This window comes from Oncorhynchus clarkii, chromosome 2, assembly GCF_045791955.1.
Source record: "Oncorhynchus clarkii lewisi isolate Uvic-CL-2024 chromosome 2, UVic_Ocla_1.0, whole genome shotgun sequence".
Classification (NCBI taxonomy): Eukaryota; Metazoa; Chordata; class Actinopteri; order Salmoniformes; family Salmonidae; genus Oncorhynchus; species Oncorhynchus clarkii.
Window position 1 is genome coordinate 55924932 of NC_092148.1, and position 23374 is coordinate 55948305.

General features: G+C 41.7%; 2 protein-coding genes across 2 annotated transcripts; both read right to left on the minus strand.

Annotated features, from left to right (window-relative positions):
- Positions 1–1029: 1029 nt before the first annotated feature.
- Positions 1030–2734, minus strand: LOC139381613 (MANSC domain-containing protein 4-like). Its single transcript, XM_071125279.1, has 3 exons — positions 2515–2734; positions 2078–2212; positions 1030–1850 (listed from the first exon to the last, which is right to left on the minus strand). The coding sequence occupies exons 1-3, from the start codon at positions 2732–2734 to the stop codon at positions 1030–1032; spliced, it is 1176 nt and encodes a 391-aa protein (XP_070981380.1).
- Positions 2735–12328: 9594 nt separating this feature from the next.
- LOC139381622 (zinc finger protein 572-like) lies at positions 12329–16091 on the minus strand. Its single transcript, XM_071125290.1, has 2 exons — positions 15852–16091; positions 12329–13559 (listed from the first exon to the last, which is right to left on the minus strand). Exons 1-2 carry the CDS (start codon positions 16021–16023, stop codon positions 12568–12570), a joined length of 1164 nt encoding a protein of 387 aa, XP_070981391.1. The 5' UTR covers positions 16024–16091; the 3' UTR covers positions 12329–12567.
- Positions 16092–23374: the final 7283 nt, after the last annotated feature.

Here is a 23374-nt window from a genome sequence, read left to right on the forward strand (position 1 = left end):
TTACTGTTATTTCAACAAGTGCTTTTTACATCACTAGACAGTGGACACAAATGTTTACTATATTACCCTCTCTTCCTGGCTTCAAACCCATCACCTTCTCCCCTCTGGCCCAGGGGGACAAAGAGAAGCACCGTACTGAAAGGACACATTCAGCAATGGGCCTATTAAAAAAAGAAATCACCAAACCCTTCAAAAGAGTTCCTGCTCTGGTCCATGTGATTCTGGGTCAGGTGAAACCCGATGCGCAGGAAAGATGTTCTGAAGGAGAGAGGAGCGGTGACAAGATGGGTCTGAGCCTAAGATACACCTCCACTTGCATACACCACAGTCCATTTAGCATCTTACTGCCTCAGAACAAAACTTGGCTTGTTGCAGCAGCTTTTCTTGCTTGGAAGCCCCCATCGTTGCACTTAAAGCAGAGCAGACACTGTCCATGGAGTTTGGCATCAATATCGGTTTGATTTCGTTCGACCGCATCAAAATGTAGGTCTGCCAAAAGGACGCACGGTATCTTTCTTTAGGCAAATTACCTACGAATGCATCAGCAGTTACTGTCAGTCTCAAGCCATGACATCAGTATTAACCACAATCCTCGCATCAACTTTGGTCTCACAGTTTTGGCATGTACTTCAATTCATTCTCTACCAGGTCTATGGAATCTCAAATATGCTCCATGCAGCTCATCTTTTCAAAACCACTAAAGTATAGCTATACATAAGTAAGATGATACTGACCATGTCAGAATGGGGGGAAAAATAACAGCTGCATTAAAAAAAAAATATTTACACCAGTGATGGTTCCCGATCTTTGCTTTTCAGTTTCAGTGGTTTTTCCAGACTACACACACACAGATTTAGTTTGGAGGGAGGAAAACAACATTCGCAGGTTGGTGGCAGGTCCCTTTGCTAAATTCTGGATTGTTTCTGATGTAAACATTACTTCTCTAGTGGACTAGCACTACTTTTACTTTTAACTGTGCAGTTCCCTGTAAAAGCTTTCTTAGTCCCTGTTCTGATCCCCATGGTTACCTCACGAGCTCTCCCTGACAATGGCATACTTAATGAGGCGCATGGACCCCCCTTTCCCCCTCCAGGTGGTCCTGTACCGCCCCTTCCTCTTCCTCCGACCCCTCCAGCTCACCACTAGCAGCACGGAACAGCAGCAGCTCAGCAGCACCGTGACGACCGTCACCGCGGCAACCAGCAGGGTGTGTGCCGCTACGTGCCATCCTGGGCCCAAACCACCGGGTGAGGGGGACTCCACCCCGCCCTGGCTACCCTGGTCGCCTTCTCCCCCTGCGGCTGCTGTTTGGTTCCTGCCCACGTAGCCCTTGGTGTCGTTGAGGTCCTGCTTGTTACTGCCATCCATGTTGGCTGCAGGAGCCAGGGATGTCGGTGGGCTGGTGGGACTGGTGGTGGTGGCCATCCTGGCTGTGGATGTGGGCTGCTGGGTATGTGTGGTGGGATGTGGGGTGGTAGTTGATTCTCTGTGGGTTGAGGGATAGGCAGGGATGGTCTGGGTAGTGTAAGGGGCAGGGGCAGTCGTGGTTGGGGTCGGGGGAGTGGTGGTGGGGGCCTGGGTTCCCAGGGTGGGAATTATGGTGGAGGAGGGGGTGGATGTGACGGGGGAATGAGTAGTGCCCAGAGTAGGGCTCTGGAGTGAGGTGGTGGTGGGGATCCTGGTAGTAGGGGCTATGGTTAGAGGCTGGACAGGGGGGACGGGTGGCCGGTTGAACTGGCGCTTGTCTGAGGCTAGGGGCTCTGAGGCGTTGACTCTAGTGTAGAGGTGGGGTAACACCCGCACGTTGGAGGTGAAGTACTTTCCAAACACCAACAGGTCTGGATCCACACCTGTGTGAGACCCAAGACACCCAACCCCACCGTCAAATGCTGTCAGAGTAGCAGGTGATAAATCATTTCACTGAAGCGATACCATCTATACCACAAGCTAAAACAGTGTATAAAGTGCCTGCAATGTTCTAGGTAAAGCTTTTTATGTGCGTGTCTATTAATAACCAGTAATAAACATCTATGTTTGGCTTCCTGGGTCTAAACATTTGTATCCTATGGAGGCTCACCTTTGGTGATGTTGTACAGGATGACGTTGCTTCTGTAGCTTAGGATGCAGCTCTCCAATGTTGGACAGTGCATATGAAAACAGTTCACATTCTCTTGGTTGGTGTCATAGTGGAATATCGCCAGGTTACAAGAAACTAAGGAGTTACATAAAATGTTAATTATCCATCGACGCACCCTGCAACAGATGAATAGACTTTTGCGCAGCGCAGTCACACATGACATGCTACGCCTGTCCACCTGGCAGGGCTCCTGCAAATAAAAGTATTGTACGAAATTGCCTCCAATAAATCATGAATTAAACATTTGAGAATACTTGTTTAATGTCGACATGTACATAATAGTACACTGGGTTCTGGTAGGTTATTGGGTTATTTCGCTGCGCATCTAATCAATAGTAAAAATCCGATACAAAAATGACCAATTACAGTAAACTTACAATTTCTCGTAAGGCAACAGGTTCGGCTGCATTTCAGAGCTGTCTCTTCCTGGTAATACTTCAGAAGTTGAGCGCCTCTTCTCTGAGATTCCTCAATGTCGATGAATATACCAGGGTACTGACGAATCCAACAGTTTTTATAATAAGTAGTCGGCGAACACCTCGATTCCGTGTGGTGCACCAAACTCAGAATCGTTAACAAACTCCATGGAACAGTCATTGCGCGTGTAATATGTAATCAAATCATGTTAAAATTCAAGTTGAATAGAGGATCGTGAACATTTTCGGACACATCTACGAGGTTTCTTGAACTTGGTGGGTTGACAGAAATGATGTCGGACTGCTTGCGACAGCTATGTGTGTCCTAGCCAGGTGTGTCACGACTACGTAGGCTACCAGAGGACGAGTTTGCGCGGAACCTCTGTGAGTCAAGCCCACATTGTTTTCGCGGTTCTATTTGCGAGGCCGGTATGTCTGATCTCTGCAAACTGTTAATTTATTATATACCCTACCACCAGCAGTAATGTAGCCCTGTCTTTATTAGCAGCAGCGAAGAAAACGTAGATTAGCGGTTCTTGCCAAATAGGCATCATTACGCTTGCCAAGTGGGTGCCAAACGTCACCATCTGGTTGCTGCTATTCCCATTATAGCCCGTAGCGGTGTAGTCTGTATTATTGACTCTTAGACTCAACTCAATTCAGTAAACGTTATTTATGTTTTACCATTAGACCGGTAGATCAGTGCACACTGACCCTACCTCAATACGTCATCGGTAAATCCAAACAGACAGGGAATGCCACAGCCCACTCCCACTCTCCTCTGTTTTCAGGGGCAGACATATGAGAGAGGATTACCATAATTGCAACTAGCAGCCTAGATTATTAAGAACTAGATTACGAGACTAAGATATGTTTCTCCCTCACTCTCTTTTGTTCCACTTGTTTCCCACCTATTTTCAGCATGTCTGTCAACCACGGTGCCAAAAATGTCATTATCCACATCTTGGCCCAGGTAGGGTACTGTCTCACAGGTTTAGATAGAATACTTACAAACTGAAGTGTTTATGCAGGGTTTGGAGTCCAGCTCTGATAGTGAGGGAAAGAGTTTCAGCAGTAACAATGACCCATTGACCCGGGAAGGCTGCCCATTGTGACCTGCCAGCGCAGCACAGCCTGAAGCTGGCTTCCGCCCTAGACAGAGACTACGCACCAGCGGGGCAGGCTATAACAGTCATAATGTGCTACTGCTACTGGGGTATAATCTGTGGATTGGCAATGATGAAGTTTGTATGCCAGACGCCCAGACCACAAAATTGAACATTGCTGTAGGTTACATCTCTGAACATATATCAGATATTTCGGGGAGATGCCTTGCAATGTAAATTATCTCAGGTAATATGCTTGTAGTTGATTACTCATTAAAAAAAATAGATACCATATCATACACTCTTATCTAAGGCGATTTACAATCATACGTGCATATCATTTCCATGAGTGGCCCCAGCGGGAATCGTACCCAAGACCATTGGTGTTACAAGCGCCATGGTCAACCAACTGAGCCACAAAAGACCAGGATATTTAAGCCGTCCTGGGTGTGGTATACAATGCTATACACCATATAACATTTGGACTATACTAACATACTTCATTCAATACACTTATGGACATCTGCAATATGGAACCAATTATATTTATTGCTGATTAAACGGTCAAACATTTTGAATGTTTACTATTGCACTTTTATCTAGCTCATCAGAGGATCGTTTTGTGTATAAGCTTTCTAGCATCAGAAGATAAGACTGATAACGGAACAGTGTCGCAAGAGAGACAAGAGAACAGGTAAAGACACTTCAATTAATACGTTTATCAACGTGTATTCTGTTGTGGATAAAACATAATGTTCATTAATACGAATCGTACGTTTAAGATTTGTGTCATTCCTGAAATCCGTCATTAGGGCTGCAATGTTTAGTTTATCTGTCCTGGGTTACCCCGGTGGGATCAATTTGAATCCGGTGATAGATTTTAACCTTAGTTTTGGAACTGGGCTGCCTCCCGGGCGTAAACTTGACGCCCTACTCTGGCCGACGGCGAAGTCGGCTCAAAACAAAAGAGACGTAATTAAGCACGTGGAGTGATGAGTGGGAATCTGTGTTTTCACCTGCAAAAATGATTGCTTTATATAAAAACGCTTTATCTGCATATAAAAACTAGTTTGAAAATATAATATGTTTTATGGAAAATATATGTATGTTTCTGGAAGATGTACCATACCGACTTGTTGACATAAATGACCGAGCAGCGCAGGTTAATGTTTCATTTGAGATGGGCGCTCCTCCCTCCCCGATTTCACCCGATGACGTGACGGTTCAACCCAGGCCAGCCCAACAGAGCTGCCTCAATGATATTGTTTCCTCATGTGTATCTTTCGATGCTCAATCGGATTGAAGTCTGTGCCACAACCAGGACAGTAACAGCCTAGATTATCCTCTGTGTGAATTTGTATGCACATTTTTAGATCGTTGCTGGAGCTGCAATTTTTGCCACAACGACTGTGATTATATTATCTCTCCCTGTGTGGATCATTCTGTGATAGCTCAGAGTTCCACTCTGATTAAATGTTTTACCACAAAAATGACAGAGATATAATTTATTTCCTGTGTGAATCCTCATATGTGTTCTTAGATTTCCATTCTGGTTGAATCCTTGGCACAATGACGACAATTAAATGATTTCTCCCCTGTGTGAATCCTCATGCATTTGGAGATGTCAACTCCGAATGAACGTTTTGCACAAACGATATGGCTTCCACCCCGTGTGGGTCCTCATGTGTATTTTCAGATCTCCATTCTGATTTAAGGGCAGGCAAAATATGTTTCCCTATGTGGCTTCTCATGTGCATCAGTTTACCCTTCTTGCTGAACCATTTACCATAAACATGACAAAAGCTATCTGCATTGTGAGTTTCTTTAATCATTTCCGTGGACTTTGTATGTTTTCCACACAGACCACATATCTGTTAATTATCCGGGTTTGCACATGTTAAATCAATGAGCCCGTGTGATGAAAAGACATGCCACACACTTTACAACAATAGGGCTTAGCATGATTTGCCTGGGTCAACTGTGTGGATGTTATCCCTTAGTATTGATACGGGACCTCTGTCCTTTTACCATATTTGTTTTCTTTGATTTGACTGGCTTAAAACCTGATACGGGCCCTCCATTCTCCATGCCATTGTCACTTTCATTGTTTTCACTCTGAGCTGCAGAACAGTCTGGATTTACTGCAGATAATATCTCCTCAGCAGCAGCTGTTAATCTGTCATTGAGAAAATCCATACAGAAAAACTAATACATGGCCATATATAGACTTATATATCAAAGAACGTGACATATATTTTAAAATATATGTGAATTTATTTAAAACCCATATTTAAACGTGACATATGTTTAAAAATATATAATTTTATATTTCAATAGCCTACAATATATAAATTCCACAACCCCATACAAACAATAATAGTATGGATGTACTGAGAATATTAGTTTGTTTTAGTTCAATGCATTTTCTTTACATGGCATATATTTAAAAACAATACATCAATTTCACACTTAGTGTTGAATTATTTTCTAACTGCATTTCGTGTTAGGCAACCTTATGACAACTTTGCTGTTTCCTGTATCTACTGTAGATGATACTTGCCATCTAATTTTGAGATTAGATTGAGAATGCGTAGACTATTGTAGGTTTATCATTTGTGATGTACACATCTTTGAAAACCAACAGAAACCTATCTAAGTATGAATGTTTATTTTCGTACACTATGGTTGTGGTTGCACATAAGGTTGTGGAATCACCTTGTTTTTATAAAACATGGCTAAGATATTGTTTTGCCAGTGGTGATTTTAGACTGTAAATCTTGGTGGGGCAAAAAAAAAAAAAAAATGCCAGCAAAGCCACAACACAACACTAAACAATACATGAATTGCACTATAATGGTGACAAACGGTGCCCACACACTATTAGGGCCTACATAAAGCTGCCACAACAGCAGTCCCAACATCTTACCACTGCTACACCTGGCTATCAGCGGAGCCTTGTCTGGCAGCGAAACAGTTCATTTAGCCTCATTTACTGCCTTTGTATAAAAAAACATAGCTGATATGGCTGACTTGCTTAAACAAATGTGGTTTCTAATGACAATTGAGATGTACAAACTATGGCATAAGGGGACGACAAGCGGATAAGAGGCGATCCATAATTTTGATTGAGACATTAATGAGCGAGCTAGGACGGACTTAATATTAGTCAATATAACTATTTGGTTAGCACTTTTGAAATGTACAGCGACAGAATTTCGAACATGGACCTTTCTTACAGTGTTCTCCCTGTACACCAAGTCAGAACTGTAGGATAAATAAAGGGGGCATATAAGCAGACAATGAAAGCTCTTAAAGTATATGATACTATTTCTCTAGAACAGCTTATAGGCTACATGTGCACCACCAAGTCAGAACAGTAGGTGAAATTAAGAGTGGTAAATAGACCAAATGATTAGGGTGAGGCACATGGGCTACTAACAGCTTGCTACACAACATACACTTAGTATTACTTTCTTAGCTACAGTATACATATCTCCCTGGCATATTACATAATTTATGCAGCAGCAAACAATACATTGTTGGACTCACCTTGTTGTGCTGTGATCACTTGAACAGGAAGGTGGTGCGGCGGTCCTTCGTGGGCAAATGTTGTCAAAGTCTGGCATTCTCTGGATTCATGGTGCTTTCAAAACAACTGGAGGCCAGATTTAAAATTCTGAGTTGGATGAAAGTTCGAAACGTATTTCCCAGTCGGAGCTCGTTTATTCCCAACTTCCCAGTTGTCTTGACCTCACCGAAGTCATGTTTTTGCAGTTCCGAGTTAAGTTGTTTTGAATGCGGCACAAATCATGCTTCATTGACAGCATTGCCAATGTTGAATGTTTATCATTTTAAACTTGGAAAAGAGCTCCTTAATCCCAGATTTGAGACCACACAGCCACTGTCACTGATTCCTTCCAAACCACTCGTTGAATTTGCGATTTCCAACTTGTTGTGTAATGTTTATGTCCAATGGATGATGAGCACCTACACATTTGATCTATCATTTCTCTTCATTCTTTCTCTTCATATGACAAGGATTAAAAAGGATTTGCCAGTAGATTGTCAACTTGATTCATGATGATGACTGCTAGCTAAGATTTTGAAAGTATGATGTTGACATGATTCGTCCAATCAAAGCTACTGTACATATAATGTGATTTGACATAATTTTATCTGTGGACAATGATCTTAAGCCTTCTTGGATGAGCACTTCTAATGTAACTCTATGGCAGCACCCAAAGGGCTAGAATTTCCGATGTCACCTTTTAGACTTTGCGGTGACGTCGTGTCCCCGTGAGTGACAGAACACTGAGTCAATCACATCGCAATGCTCTGTATTTTCTGCTGGCTTGCCCCACCACCACAGAAAGCACTGAGCTAGGCTGAAACACATACATTTTGAAGCTGTCTTACTCAAACAAACAAAAAAAGATACCATGTTTGTATGCAGCTTTATTAACTCAATGATATTATTTTTTACATTGTTTGCAATGTATCACGTTTGCAATGTGTCACGTATTAATGCAAAACAGGAAAACAGGCAAACCCCCCTTAAAAATGTTGGGCTCAAAACAGGTAATATTATCATATTACAACTGGTTGTTGTAATCAATGACTGTATATGGTTGAAATCATTGAGATCTCCAAGGTTTTTCATTGGGAATTCCTTATGCCTGTTGCTCACAGCAGGGGGCACAGGTATCTCTCCTCCCCTCAACAACACTCAAAGAAGACGCCTGTGACAACTAAAACCGTTTCTTCTCCCGTGTTCTCATAAACAGGCCTGTGGTGTAGACAAGCACATAATCTATCTTGACATAGAGATGACTGGGTTTGCGGCTATACAAGGCTAGCCCACAGAATAACATAAGAAAAAATTGAGGCAGATAATTTTCTGGTTTGAAATGATTGATTTATAGCTCCTCTGAGGTAATATTGTGGTTTATTTTCTACTCCGCTTACATGGTCTAGGGACTGACATCTCCCCACCCAAGTCTTATGTATTACAGAGTTATATTTCTAGAGAAAAACTGTATATCTTAAACTAACTGCGCTAAAGCTAGCCTGTCAAGCCTATAGGGTAGCTATTAGCTTAGCGGCTACCGTTAGCTGGCTTACTGTTAGCTGGTTTATGGCTCATTTACCTATTTAAAAGATAAAACAGCCTAACCGCGCTACTTAACACCCGCCTGCTTCCCCCGGCCAAACCCTGCCTTAACCCAGAGGCCAGCTGCACCAATGTGTTGGAGGAAACACCATTCAACTGATGACCGAAGTCAGCCAGTAGGTGCATGGCCCGCCAGAAGGAGTCGCTAGAGCGCGATGCGCCAAGTAAAGCTCCCCCGGCCAAACCCTCCCTTAACCCGGAGGACACTGGGCCAATTGTGGTTAGAGTGTTGGGCCAGGAACCGAAAGGTTGCTAGATTGAATCCCCGAGCTGACAAGGTAAAAATCTGTTGTTCTACAACTGAACAAGGCAGTTAACCCACTGTTCCTAGGCCGTCATTGTAAATAAGAATTTGTTCTTAACTGACTTGCCTAGTTAAATAAAAATAAAATGGGACTCCTGATCACGGCCGGTGTGATACAACCCAGGATCGAACCAGGGTCTGTAGTGACGCCTCTAGCTGTGCCTTAGACCGCTGCATCACTCGGGAGGCCCTATGTGTGTAACAGTATAGCTTCCATCCCTCTCCTCGCCTCGGACCAGGGATCATCTGCACACAGCGACAACAGCCACCCTTAAAGCATCGTTACCCATCGCTCCACAAAAGCCAGGGCCCTTGCAGAGCAAGGGGAACAACTACTTCAAGGTCTCAGAGCGAGTGACGTCACCGATTGAAACACTATTAGCGTGCACCCCACTAACTAGCTAGCCATTTCACATCGGTTACATGTGTATTCTTTTTTCTTGAAACGTAGTACACGATCGTTATCTTTTACATCATCTGAAATTAAGATAAATAATGAGAACATACAAGTCAATGTATTAGCTAATATAACTATTTTAAATACAGAGGATGTGTTGTTACTGTACTTACAGTACTTTCTAGTCTTTTACAGCATCTGAGTGAATTATTTATGTTTTGCAGATTGAAATTCACCCAGGCTCAAATGTTACTGTCCCAAATAATGTCTGGTTGACGGAGTTGTCAACCGTGATGGAGAGGTCTTGGAGCGGCCATCCCAGGAGGAAGAGCAGCTCCGTTTTGCCGAGATCATGGCTAGGAGGGGCCTTGGGGGTCAGGGAGTAGCTTTCTCAGGCTCAATAGAATTGTCACTTCTTTGGAGGTCTCCAACTCAGAATGCAAGTATAAGGATAACAGGTGCTGTTTCGGAGATACAGTACATGACCAAACGTATGTGGACACCTGCACGTCAAACATCTCATTGCAAAATCAAATGCATTAATATGGAGTTGGTCCCTCCTTTGCTGCTATAACAGCCTCAACTCTTCTGGGAAGGCTTTCCACTAGATGTTGGAACATTTTTGTGGGGACATGCTTCCATTCAGTCACAAGAGCATTAGTGAGGTCGGGCACTGATGTTGGGGGATTAGGCCTGGCTCGCAGTCGGCGTTCCAATTCATCCCAAAGGTGTTCGATGGAGCTGAGGTAAGGCTCTGTGCAGGCCAGTCAAGTTCTTCCACACCGATCTCGACAAACCATTTCTGTATGGAGCTCGCTTTGTGCACGGCGGCATTGTCATGCTGAAACAGGAAAGCACCTTCCCCAAACTGTTGCCACAAAGTTGGAATCACAGAATGTCATTGTATTCTGTAGCGTTAAGATTTCCCTTCACTGGAACGAAGGGGCATAGCCCGAACCATGAAAAACAGCCCCATAACATTATTCCTCCTCCACCAAACTTTACAGTTGGCACTATGCATTCGGGCAGGTAGCGTTCTCCTGGCATCCGCCAAATCCAGATTCGTCCATCGGACTGCCAGATGGTGAAGCATGATTCATCACTTCAGAGAACGCGTTTCCACTGCTCCAGAGTCCAATGTCCAGCCGACGCTTGGCATTGTGCATGATGATCTTAGGCTTGTGTGCGGCTGCTCGGCCATGGAAACCCATTTCATGAAGCTCCCGACAAACAGTTATTTTGCTGATGTTGCTTCCAGAGGCAGTTTTGATCTCGGTAGTGAGTGTTGCAACCGAGGACAGACAACTTTTACGCGCTTCAGCACTCTGCGTTCTCGTTCTGTGAACTTGTGTGGCCCACCACTTCGCGGATGAGCCGTGGTTGCTCATAGACGTTTCCAATTCACAATAACAGCACTTACAGTTGACCAGAGCAGTTCTAGCAGGGCAGAAATTTGACAAACTGATTTGTTGGAAAGGTGGCATCCTATGACGGGGCCACGTTGAAAGTCACTGAGCTCTTCAGTAAGGCCATTCTACTGGCAATGTTTGTCTATGGAGATTGCATGGCGGTGTGCTCAATTTTATACACCTGTCAGCAACAAGTGTGACTGAAATAGCCAAATCCACTAATTTGAACAGGTGTCCATATACATTTTGTATATATAATGTATCGGTCTCAAGGCATCTATGAGCGCATGGGCAGCGCCATCGAGACATACAACGTTGTGATCTGCTAGCTACTATACCAGGAGACTTCCAGCAATTTTACTAAGCTAATGATATGCTAACTTCAATCATCTCCAAACTGCACACAGAGGCATACATTTTTTAATGAGTTCATCTGACTCTGGGTAAGTCGAAAAACTACCTAAATCTCAAAATCTTGCAGTATCCCATTAAAAATGCATGGTTGGGGTCAATTTCAATTAAATACATTGTAGGATGTTAAAGGGAGTTTTCTGTTTTACACCTTATAGTCAGATTGCTAACAAACAAAAATATGGGGGTGATGGGGGCAATTAGTCAAAGTTCAAAGTTTGTGGCCAAATCCCCTCAAGTTGCCAGTGGTTATTTAAACAACTCTAAGTAATGGAATACAGTTTCTCCTGGCCTATAGACTACTTTCAGGGTAAGGAACCATCCGACTGACTAAGGCGTAAAAAAAGTTAACTATCCTTTAAATGTACAAATCAATCATTGCAAATAGGGCATTCATGTTCAAGGATTTTTAAATTAAACTGAATTGGATCATTTCATGACCCCAAACACAACCCATAACTGTTCTATGTGCTCTTTATTTTATATTTGTTGCTTTCCCTCTGCAGATGCTGTCATGACGCACTTCCTGGATGCAACAAAAGGGACAAGAGGGAACGGTGTAAAACAGTAAAATGGCTGAATTGAGAAGTGATGAAAGAAAAACAATGAAATGAATAGGATTACATTTAAGTTGAGTGTTTAGTGTAGTTTGTTCTAAGGTTTTATTACCATGACTACAAGGATCACTGAAATCCCGTAACATACATGTTAACACATACTGTTAACATATAAGGGACATATTTGTAATAAACATTTGAATACTACATGTCACACATGAGCATTTAAGTATTATACATGTATGCAGATATACTGAAAAAAAAAAAATAATAATAATAATAAATATATAGAAATGCAACATGCAACAATTTCAAAGATTTTGCTGAGTTACAGTTCATATAAGGAAATCAGTCAATTGAAATAAAATTCATTAGGCCCTAATCTACAGATTTCACATGACTGGGCAGGGGCACAGCCATGGGTGCAACATGGCCAATGTACTGAATAAATGCACTTGTAAATGTAGAGTGGGAAAGTGATTAAAACATACAATCCCTGGATGAAGAAAATATAATTTCCAGAAAGTATTCATGATATGAAATCGGCCCACTTGAGCATATCATCAATCATTGCATCTTACTTGTCTCCCCCGTGAGTCCTTGTCTACTTTTAAGATGTGTGTCAATCCTGAAACATCTGTCACAACAACTGCAACGATATCATTTCTCCCCTGTGTGAGACTTTCTATGATATTTCAGATTTCCACTCTGATTGAATGCTTTGCCACAATCAGGGCAGCGAAACGGCTTCTCCCCTGTGTGAATCCGGATGTGTTTCTTCAGATCGCCGCTGGTGCTGAATCCTTTGCCACAAACAGGGCAGTGACACGTTTTTTCCCCTGTGTGGCTTCTCATGTGCACGATCAGATTGCTGTTTAAGGTGAACCATTTACTACAAACATGACAACAATACCTAGCTGCAATGTGAGTTTGGAGGTGATCTTTCATACTTTCTGTTGACGCCATATGCTTTCCACACACTCCACAAAGTGATTCTTTATCGTTTGTGTGAGTTTGAACATGTTTAAATAATAAGCCCATGTAATGAAAATACTTGCCACACACCTTACAACAACCAGGAGTAGCATGACCTTGCCTAGGTGATTTCAGGTGGAACAACGGTGTGGATTTGTTATCCTTAGTGTTGATAAGGGAGCTTTGTAATTTTACCATCTTTATTCTCTGTGATTTGACTGACTTGAAACCTGACGGAGGCCCGCCAGTCTCCATCCCACTGTCACTTTCACTGTTTTCACTCGGAGCTGCAGAACAGTCTGGATTTACTGCAGAGAGGGGCTGAAAGACACTGGTTGGTTCTGATTCTCCGTAGTCCTCTCCATCAGGTTCTGTTTTGATCTGTTCAGTTGTAGTGCTGGGTAGAGTGTCTCTCTCTCTGTTTCTTTCCTTTTGGGCTTGATAGGGATGTGAGGGTTGAGTTGGGTCCTCATCATAAGCAGGAGTGAATATGGAGTCTTTAGTGTGAGCCTCAAGCCCTTGAGGCTGCTCTTCCTCCTGACTGGCCCCACGTTCCTCTTTGATCTGTGTGGACTCTGGGTCCTCATGCCTCAGACTGGGGCTCCACTCCTGCTCACAGTGCTGCTGCTCTGGGGGAATCTCCACTTCAGAGACAGAGAGACAGAGCTGCTGGAGGTCTGGGGTAAAGGAGAAAGAATGAAAATCAGTGCTGACATTATGCCAAGGTTTATCCTAGGATTTTTTTCAGCAGTGACTCTCTTGCACTGGCTCTATGCACACTCACTGGACTCTGCCCACACACACATGGATATTGACGGCACACACACACACACTACCGTTCAAAAGTTTGGGGTCACTTAGAAATGTCCTTGTTTCTGAAATAAAAGCAAATTTTGTTGTCCATTAAAATAACATCAAATTGATCAGAAATACAGTGTAGACATTCTTAATACTGTAAATGACTATTGTAGCTGAAAACGGCAGATTTTTATTGGAATATCTACATAGGCATATAGAGGCCCATTATCAGCAACCATCACTCCTGTGTTAGCTAATCCAAGTTTAGCATTTTAAAAGGCTAATTGATCATTAGAAAACCCTTTTGCAATTATGTTAGCACAGCTGAAAACTGTTGTCATGATAAAAGAAGCAATAAAACTGTCCTTCATTAGACTAGTTGAGTATCTGGAGCATTAGCATTTGTGAGTTTGATTACAGGCTCAAAATGGCCAGAAACTCATCAGTCTATTCTTGTTCTGAGAAATGAAGGCTATTCCATGCAAGACATTTCCAAGAAACTGAAGATCTGGTACAGCGCTGTGACCTACTCCCTTCACAGAACAGCACAAACTGGCGCTAACCAGAATAGAAAAAGGAGTGGGAAGCCCTGGTGCTCAAAAACCAGTCTCAACGTCAACAGTGAAGAGGCGATGCTGGCCTTCTAGGCAGAGTTGCAAAGAAAAATCCATATCTCAGACTGGCCAATAAAAATAAAAGATTAAGATGAGCAAAAGAACACAGGCCCTGGACAGAGGAACTGCCTAGAAGGCCAGCATCCTGGAGTTCACTGTTGGCGTTGAGACTGGAGTTTTGCGTGTACTATTTAATGAAGCTGCCAGTTGAGGACTTGTGAGGCGTCTGTTTCTCAAACTAGACACTAATGTACTTGTCCTCTTGCTCAGTTGTGCACCGGGGCCTCCCACCCCTCTTTCTATTTTGGCTAGAGCCTGTTTGCGCTGCCATTAGAACACAGGAGTGATGGTTGCTTATAACAGGCCTCTGTTCGTCTATGTAGATATTCCATTAAAAGAAGATCAGCCGTTTCCAGCTACAATAGTCATTTACAATGTCTACACTGTATTTCTGATCAATTTGATGTTATTTTAAATGGACAAAAAAAATTGGCTTTTCTTTCAAAAACAAGGACATTTCTAAGTGACACCAAACTTTTGAACGGTAGTGTAGAAACACTTTCACATACTCTGCTGCTACTCTGTTTATTATCTATCCTGATTGCAGAGTCACTTTTACCCCTACCTACATACATACATATTAACTCAACTAACTCGTACCCCTGTACATTCGGTACCCTTTGTACATAATCTCATTATTGTTATTTTATTGTGTTACTTTTTCCTTTTATGCTAATTATTCGTACTTTTATTGGGAAAGGGCTCGTAAGTAAGCATTTCACGGTAAAGTTTACACCTCCTACACCTGTTGTATTCGGCGCATATGACAAATAAAATTGGAGATGATGGGTAGGGTGGAGGGGGTGCAATGACAAGCTAGCTGTTCCTGTGGACTTCCACCTGCTTCTACAGACAGTCAGTCACATGGCTGTGTCTTCCTGTATAACGCAGGCAGACAGACATCGAGGTGTTCAGTTACTGTTCGATTGAAGGCTAGAATGGGCAGAATGGGATCTATGGTCTCAGAAAGGCCACCCTCCTGGGCTCTTCGCCCACGACAACCGAGAATGGAGTGACAAACAAAAAAAGCATCCAGTCAACAGCAGTCCTATTGGTGAAAACGGTTAATTGATGGGAGAGGTCGAAAGAGAATAGCAAGAATCATGCAAGCTAACAGGCGGGCCACAAACAGGCAAATAACGATGCAGTACCACAGTGGTGTGCAGAATGGATGGGCTATTGCAGCAGACAACCACAGATTCCACTCCTATCAGATAAAAATAAGAAAAATATGGTTTACCTGGTACTAGATGGGTGTACAAAATAAACTGGCCGGTGAATGAGTATGTATAAAATATATTTTTTGCAGCAGTGGCAAAAATTTAGCTGGGGTGGGCCACCACTGCTAAATGAATATAGGGGAAACACTGCATTATGACATTTAGACCTACCTACTACAGGTACACTTCCTCTCAAAAATAACTATCTTTGACATTGCTCCTTGTGTTTCATAAAATGAAGGTTAAGTAAGTTTGACATAAGCAATGAGTAACAAACCTGCTCTGTTTTGCTTTATCTCAGGTTGAAGAACAATGTCGAGTAGCCTCTGTAGACGGACAACTTCCTCCTGATTCTCTGCTATGGTTTTTTCAACGACCTCGAATATCTCCTCAGCGGCAGCTGTTAATCTATCGTAGAGGAAAACTCTCAACAACTGTATTTTAGACATGTTTAGATAATGCAAGATGAGTAGCTAGCGAGCTGTGTTATTTTAATCGTCTGAAATTCCGCAACACTAAAAAAGTACTTCCGGATCACGGAATTTCGGCAAAAATTCAAAGTAAAAGTCCCCACGTAGTAGTATAATCGTATCAACAACCTGTATTTAAATTAGATAGCTATTTGATTAATTATCTAGCTAGCTAACGTTAGCCATGTATGCTTATGTCGATTAGTATGAAGACGGATTCAAGGCCACCATAGAAATATACAAAATCAAATATTTTAACCCCCAAAATGTACAAGACTCTTTGACAACCTGCTCTTTAATTGTCCATGTCACTTGTCAAGATTACTTATCAGCTACTGTTAACTTTAGCTAGCTAACTGTATAAAGGAATAGCACACTTAAGAGGGGTAATTACATGTTCGATCTAACATTAACACATCCACTGAATATCCATATACAATACTGCCATAAGGTGGTATACTCAAGTCTTTACCTATTAAACCCAAGAGCCGCTAACAGTATTGTACCGGCATCAGTACAGGTTTAAAAATATTAAAATATTTGTGTGACTTACATTTATCTTGTACACCTTGTAAGCATTTGTATCTGTCGTGTGAATGTTGCTGTTTGTGTTTACTTTATCTTTTCTAGTTATTTTATTCTACAAAATGTTTTACATTTCTCAAGCCCATCTTGTCAGACTGTATGGTGAATGACTGTTAAGTTACACACAGTAACACATTTATACACTGCATGTTTCCCCTATATCTAAAAAAAACAGACAGGAAATGGAAACTCGCCTTAGAAAAGACAAAAGGATCTCTGTGCCCAAAGTGCTGAACTCCACTCCTGAGGAACTTCCTTTGTTTTTAGAGAGGATGGAGCTGACAGGAGGTAATTAAGGCTCTTAGCCTCGTTATAACTAATATATTGTTATTTCTAGAGTTGTTACTGTTTTCCTTGTGTGGGGCCAATATCTCAAGCCTTGATTTTCAAAAAGTGAATTGACATACAACCACAAAAAACTTGGCATATACAGTGCATTCGGAAAGTTGACTTTTTCCACATTTTGTTACTTTACAGCCTCATTCTAAAATTGATTAAATAGTTTTTTCCCCCTCATTAATCTAAACTCAATACCCCATAAAGACAAAGAAAAAACAGGATTTTAGAAATGTTTGAAAATGTATTAAAAAAACAACCTGAAAATCACATTCAAATAAGTACCCTTTACTCAGCACTTTGTTGAAGCACCTTTGGCAGTGATTACAGCCTTGAGTCTTCTTGGGTATGACGCTACAAGCTTGGCACACCTGTATTTGGGGAGTTTCTCCCATTCTTCTCTGCAGATCCTCTCAAGCTCTGTCAGGTTGGATGGGGAGCGTCGCTGCACAGCTATTTTTAGGTCTCTCCAGAGATGTTCGATCGGCTTCAAGTCCAGGCTCTGGCTGCGCCTCTCAAGGATATTGAGACTTGTCCCGAAGTCACTCCTACTTGTCTTGGCTGTGTGCTCAGGGTTATTGGCCTGTTGGAAGGTGAACCTTCACCCCAGTCTGAGGTCCTGAGCGCTCTGGAGCAGGTTTTCAACAAGGATCTCTCTGTACTTTGCTCCGTTAATTTTTCCATCAACCCTGACTAGTCTCCCAGTCCCTGCCACTGAAAGACACCCCCACAGCATGATGCTGCTATCACCATGCATTAACATAGGGATGGTGCCAGGTTTCCTCCAGACTTGATGCTTTGCATTCAGGCCAAAGAGTTCCATCTTGGTTTCATCAGACCAGAGAATATTTTTTCTCACAGTCCTTCAGGTGCCTTTTGGAAAACTCCAAGCGGGTTGTCATGTGCCTTTTACTGAGGAGTGACTTCCATCTTGCCGCTCTACCATAAAGACCTGATTGGTGGAGTGCTGTAGAGATGGTTGTCCTTCTGGAGGGTTCTCCCATCTCCACAGAGGAACTCTGGATCTCTGTCAGAGTGGGCATCGGGTTCTTGGTCACCTCCCTGACCAAGGTCCTTCTCCCCCGATTGCTCAGTTTGGCCGGGCAGCCAGCTCTAGGAAGAGTCTTGGTGGTTTCAAACTTTCTTTATTTTTTAACTTCTTATGGCTGGGAGGCGCTATTTCCACGTTCGGATGAAAAGCGTGCCCAGAGTAAACTGCCTGCTACTCAGGCCCAGAAGCTAAGATATGCATATTATTAGTAGATTTGGATAAACACTCTGAAGTTTCTAAAACTGTTTGAATGATGTCTGTGAGTATAACAGAACTCATATGGCAGGCGAAAACCTGAGAAAAATCCAACCAGGAAGTGGGAAATCTGAGGTTTGTAGTTTTTCAAGTGATTGCCTATCCAATATACAGTGTAAATTTGGTCCGATTGCCCTTCCTAAGGCTTCCACTAGATGTCAACAGTCTTTAGAACGTTGTTTCAGGCTTCTGCTATGAAAGGGGAGAGAATAAGAGCTGTTTGAATCAGTGGTCTAGCAGAAAGCCTTGAGCACGAGCTCTGTTCCTTTTAATTTCTAAAGACAAAGGAATTGTCCGGTTGAAACATTATTGAAGATTTATGATAAAACATCCTAAAGATTGATTCTATACATCGTTTGACATGAGACTTTTCGTCTGGACTAAGTGCTCGCTCCTTGTGCATTTGGATTACTGGACTAAACGTGCGAACAAAAAGGAGGTATTTGGACATAAATTATGGACTTTATCGAACAAAACAAACATTTATTGTGGAACTGGGATTCCTGGGAGTGCATTCCGATGAAGATCATCAAAGGTAAGTGAATATTTATAATGCTATTTCTGACTTTTGTTGCATGGTGTGCTTTTGCTGTAAAGCTTTTTTGAAATCTGATACAGTGGTTGCATTAAGGAGAAGTATATCTTTAATTCTATGCATAACACTTGTATCTTTCATCAAAGTTTATGATGAGTATTCCTGTACATTGATGTGGCTCTCTGCAAAATCACCGGATATTTTGGAGGCAAAACATTACTGAGCATAACACGCCAATGTAAACTAAGATTTTTGGATATAAATATGAACTTGGACCAGTTGAAAAACAAATCTGCAAATCAGAGATTCCATGTTTGTGAAAGAATTCACCATGTCAATCTAGGGTTCAGCAACCCTCAGCACCAGGAGCCTGGAGGGTAAAGCCTTCCCCACATTAAAAACAGCTCCAAAACCTCCCCTGACTCTGAAGAAATATAAGGCCTTAAATTGTAATTAGCTATAATTACCCTTCATGCTCATCCTCTTTTTTTTGTATTGCGATCTATGATCCTTTAGCCTGGGTACCAGTCTTTTTAGCTAACATTCCACTCCTTGTCATTTGCCAAAAAGACTGGCCTTTCGGCTATCTCAATGGTTTATGGCGCAGTTGCTAATTGATAGTTGGAAACAACATTAACATTTTCCATGGCAACGTTATGGAACATGCGGTTAAGTTATATTATTTGTCCATCTTCTCTTATTAATTGATGTAGTCCAGACAGGCTACTTTAGGAAACTTTCTGAATTGACAGAGATAATTAGTGAACTCGCACATTAAAAGTCTAGATGATAAAAGGCTACACTGATCACATGTGCTTGGCTACCAAATGTATACATTTCCCCAGCCATAGGCCTAATATTTAAATTGAGGAAATGTGATCATAGCCAAATCATTATTTTAGCGATCCACGTTAGACGTCCCTCCTAACAAAAAGCCCCCCCCCATCTTGCTGATGTCAGCTGCTGGGCAGTGCACTTGCCCTTGATATGCGTTTATGGAACTTGCCATTTCCAAAAAGGAGCTCAGTGGGGAATCAGAGATTCCTTGTTTTGCGATTTGTTGCAACAGCCAGGGTTTCATTAAATTGGCCTAGGCACTATATTTTATTGCACATTTAATTACACATTTAACTGATGCATTTTGCGATGTTCAACTTTTTTTTGGCACAAAATTGTGCGTCAGACACCCAAAAATGGCGGTTCCCACCGTGAAGCATGGAGGAGGAGGTGTGGGGATGCTTTGCTGGTGACACTGATTCGCTGATTTATTTAGAATTCAAGTCACACTTAACCAGCATGGCTACCACAACATTCTGTAGTGATACAGCATCCCATCTGGTTTGTGCTTAGTGGGACTATCATTTGTTTTTCAACAGAACAATGACCCAAAACACATTTCCAGGCTGTGTAAGGGCTGTTTGACCAAGGTCTGCTGCATCAGATGACCTGGCCTCCACAATCATCCGACCTCAACCCAATTGAGATGGTTTGGGATGAGTTGGACCGCGGAGAGAAGGACAAGCATCCAACATATGCTCAGCATATGTGGGAAAGCTCTACATATGTGGGAAATCCTTCAAGACTGTTCGAAAAGCATTCCAAGTGAAGCTGGTAGAGGGAATGCAAAGCTGTTATCAAGGCAAAGGGTAGCTACTTTGAAGAATCTCAAATATAATATATATTTTGATTTGTTTAACACGTTTTTGCTTACTACATGACTCCATGTGTTATTTCATAGTTTTGATGTCTTCGCTAGTATTCTACAATGTAGAAAATATTTTATTTTTATTTTTTTAGTTTTTATATATGTATATGTATATATATATATATATATATATATATATATATATATATATATATATATACACACACACACACACACACACACACACACACACACACACACACGACGCCACAGACCCTACTGAGTATTACCAACTACACTTTTACTTCAGCACATATAATATTTTTCAATATAAGCCTATATGTAATTTATAGGCCTTTTAATGTCCTCCTAGCATTGCGACCAGCGGAATGGGTGGAGTAGAAAAAGCTGCTGGGTATTTAGAACACACTTTTTCAAGAAATAACACCATGTACAGGCTCCAACCATTTCTCATTGTTCTCCACTTTATAGTATTTATCTTATTTAAAGTAGTAATTCCCTTTAGTTTAGGTTTTTCCCAGATGAAGTTATAATTTTGTAATATTATTTTAAGATTACGCACTATGCAAAGCTGCAAAAATGATTAGCTGTGTATACGAAATCAGCGTTTTACCGCATACTTTTATGTTGAAGGCAAAATCTGAACCGGAAGTGTTAATATTTGTGCCGGCACACTAATGCTGCTTTCATGACGCTAAAAGAGAGAGAAATAGTAACGGTGTCTTTTTGCAGGCACCAACTCCGCCAGGGTTCGTTGGACAAAGCCTAGGAGGAAATTAATGGCGTTTTTGTAGGGTTTTTGGATAAACGACGAATAATGTCTGTGGTAAACACAGGCTTAGGAGATACGTTTTGTTCATCACATGCGGCATCAGTGATACAATAATACGTTGCATCAACAAGGGAAAAATTGTGCCCTCTTGGTCGTGCGCGGGTCAATACGTTTTTCCTTATCGCCACCTGCTGGAGTGGAGTGCGACTGGGTCAGTTCGAAGAGCCTGTTGAAATAGCCTACGGGCAAAATGCATCCTCGTTTCTTTGATAAATAGGCAATAATATTATAGTAAATAATTATAGTATATTATTAATAATATATTCAGGGCCCGCAAGAATATGATCAAAATAGTCCAATCATACCCCAAACAACTAAGAGCCTCAGTTAAATGAAACTTGATTGGCCTTTTTATAGTGCTTTAGAAACATAACACATTGTATGAATTGGTGATCAGACACTTCAATGACATTAACATTTTTGAGTTTTCATATAATCATGCAAAACTGTCAGAAGAAAGAGAATAGTGCATGTGAAGACATTATCAACATGTATTCTGTAATACTTTGTATTTAAAACCTACAATCTCTGGATGAAAAATAAAACTTGTTTCAGAAGGTTCATTTATATGAATAGTTCACTTGGGCTCATCATATCAATTGTCTTAATGTTAGTCAAAACATGCAAAAACTCTATAAAAATGAACATTCCCGAAAAGTGGATATTGACATCAAGGCCATAGATCCTGACAAAACAATTGGTGTGTTTAAGATTCTCTCAGCTTATATAGAAACCAGAGGGCACATAAACACGAAGTAACAACATCAAAACAGATATAATGTAGCCTATTTCAACATATTGACACATTTTACTCCCAAAACAAAAACATGTTTTATGTGCAAAACGAGGACATAGGTTCAAAATGGTCTTTCTACAGGTAATGAGCAGGCACTCCTGTTGCTCAGAAAAAAACTCCACCAACTATTCTCTGTTAGACAGCGATGGGGAGTTCTGATGTTCAAGCAGCAATTCAGTCATATCTTATCCACCCAAGAGTCTTCCTGCGGGTCGTTTCATATGATTTCACTCACTTTCTGACTGCACCCTTTTTTTGATTTGAACGAAACCTTTCAGACATACTTGCTCATGGTGGAAGTGGTCAGAAAGTGACTTTTTTGACCTGATTTCTAAAACATTCAGGAGATAGAGGTGCTCAAAGTTGACCAATTTTGCATAAACCCCACCCTACCATGAGACATCAAATCAAATCAAATCAAATGTATTTATATAGCCCTTCGTACATCAGCTGATATCTCAAAGTGCTGTACAGAAACCCAGCCTAAAACCCAAACAGCAAGCAATGCAGGTGTAGAAGCACGGTGGCTAGGAAAAACTCCCTAGAAAGGCCAAAACCTAGGAAGAAACCTAGAGAGGAACCAGGCTATGTGGGGTGGCCAGTCCTCTTCTGGCTGTGCCGGGTGGAGATTATAACAAAACATGGTCAAGATGTTCAAATGTTCATAAATGACCAGCATGGTCGAATTATAATAAGGCAGAATAGTTGAAACTGGAGCAGCAGCACAGTCAGGTGGTCTGGGGACAGCAAGGAGTCATCATGTCAGGTATTCCTGGGGCATGGTCCTATGGCTCAGGTCAGTTGAAACTGGAGCAGCAGCACAGCCAGGTGGACTGGGGACAGCAAGGAGTCATCATGTCAGGTAGTCCTGGGGCATGGTCCTAGGGCTCAGGTCCTCCGAGAGAGAGAAAGAGAGAAGGAGAGAATTAGAGAACGCACACTTAGATTCACACAGGACACCGAATAGGACAGGAGAAGTACTCCAGATATAACAAACTGACCCTAGCCCCCCGACACATAAACTACTGCAGCATAAATACTGGAGGCATCCATGTCATCATCGCTAAAAAAAGATAAACGGTTGAGTTTGATTTCATTTGAAAGTTTACAAAACATGGTTGTTGCCAAAGTATTCTATGATATCTTGAAATAAAGTTAAAATATATATATATATTTTTTTGTTCTCTTTCACAAATGCTGTAGCTTAGATCCTACTTTACATCATCTGAAATATTTTTTGGGGCCCCATCTTCTGGTAAGATACAGCATTATCT

Coding starts and splice junctions, on each gene's coding strand:
- LOC139381613 (XM_071125279.1), bottom strand. CDS start 2,734: ATGACTGTTCCATGGAGTTTGTTAACGATTCTGAGTTTGGTGCACCAC. Junction 2,213..2,514: donor CTGTTGCCTTACGAGAAATT/GTAAGTTTACTG, acceptor GTAACTCCTTAG/TTTCTTGTAACCTGGCGATA. Junction 1,851..2,077: donor CCTGTACAACATCACCAAAG/GTGAGCCTCCAT, acceptor GGTCTCACACAG/GTGTGGATCCAGACCTGTTG.
- LOC139381622 (XM_071125290.1), bottom strand. CDS start 16,023: ATGTCTAAAATACAGTTGTTGAGAGTTTTCCTCTACGATAGATTAACA. Junction 13,560..15,851: donor GATAAAGCAAAACAGAGCAG/GTTTGTTACTCA, acceptor CCTTTACCCCAG/ACCTCCAGCAGCTCTGTCTC.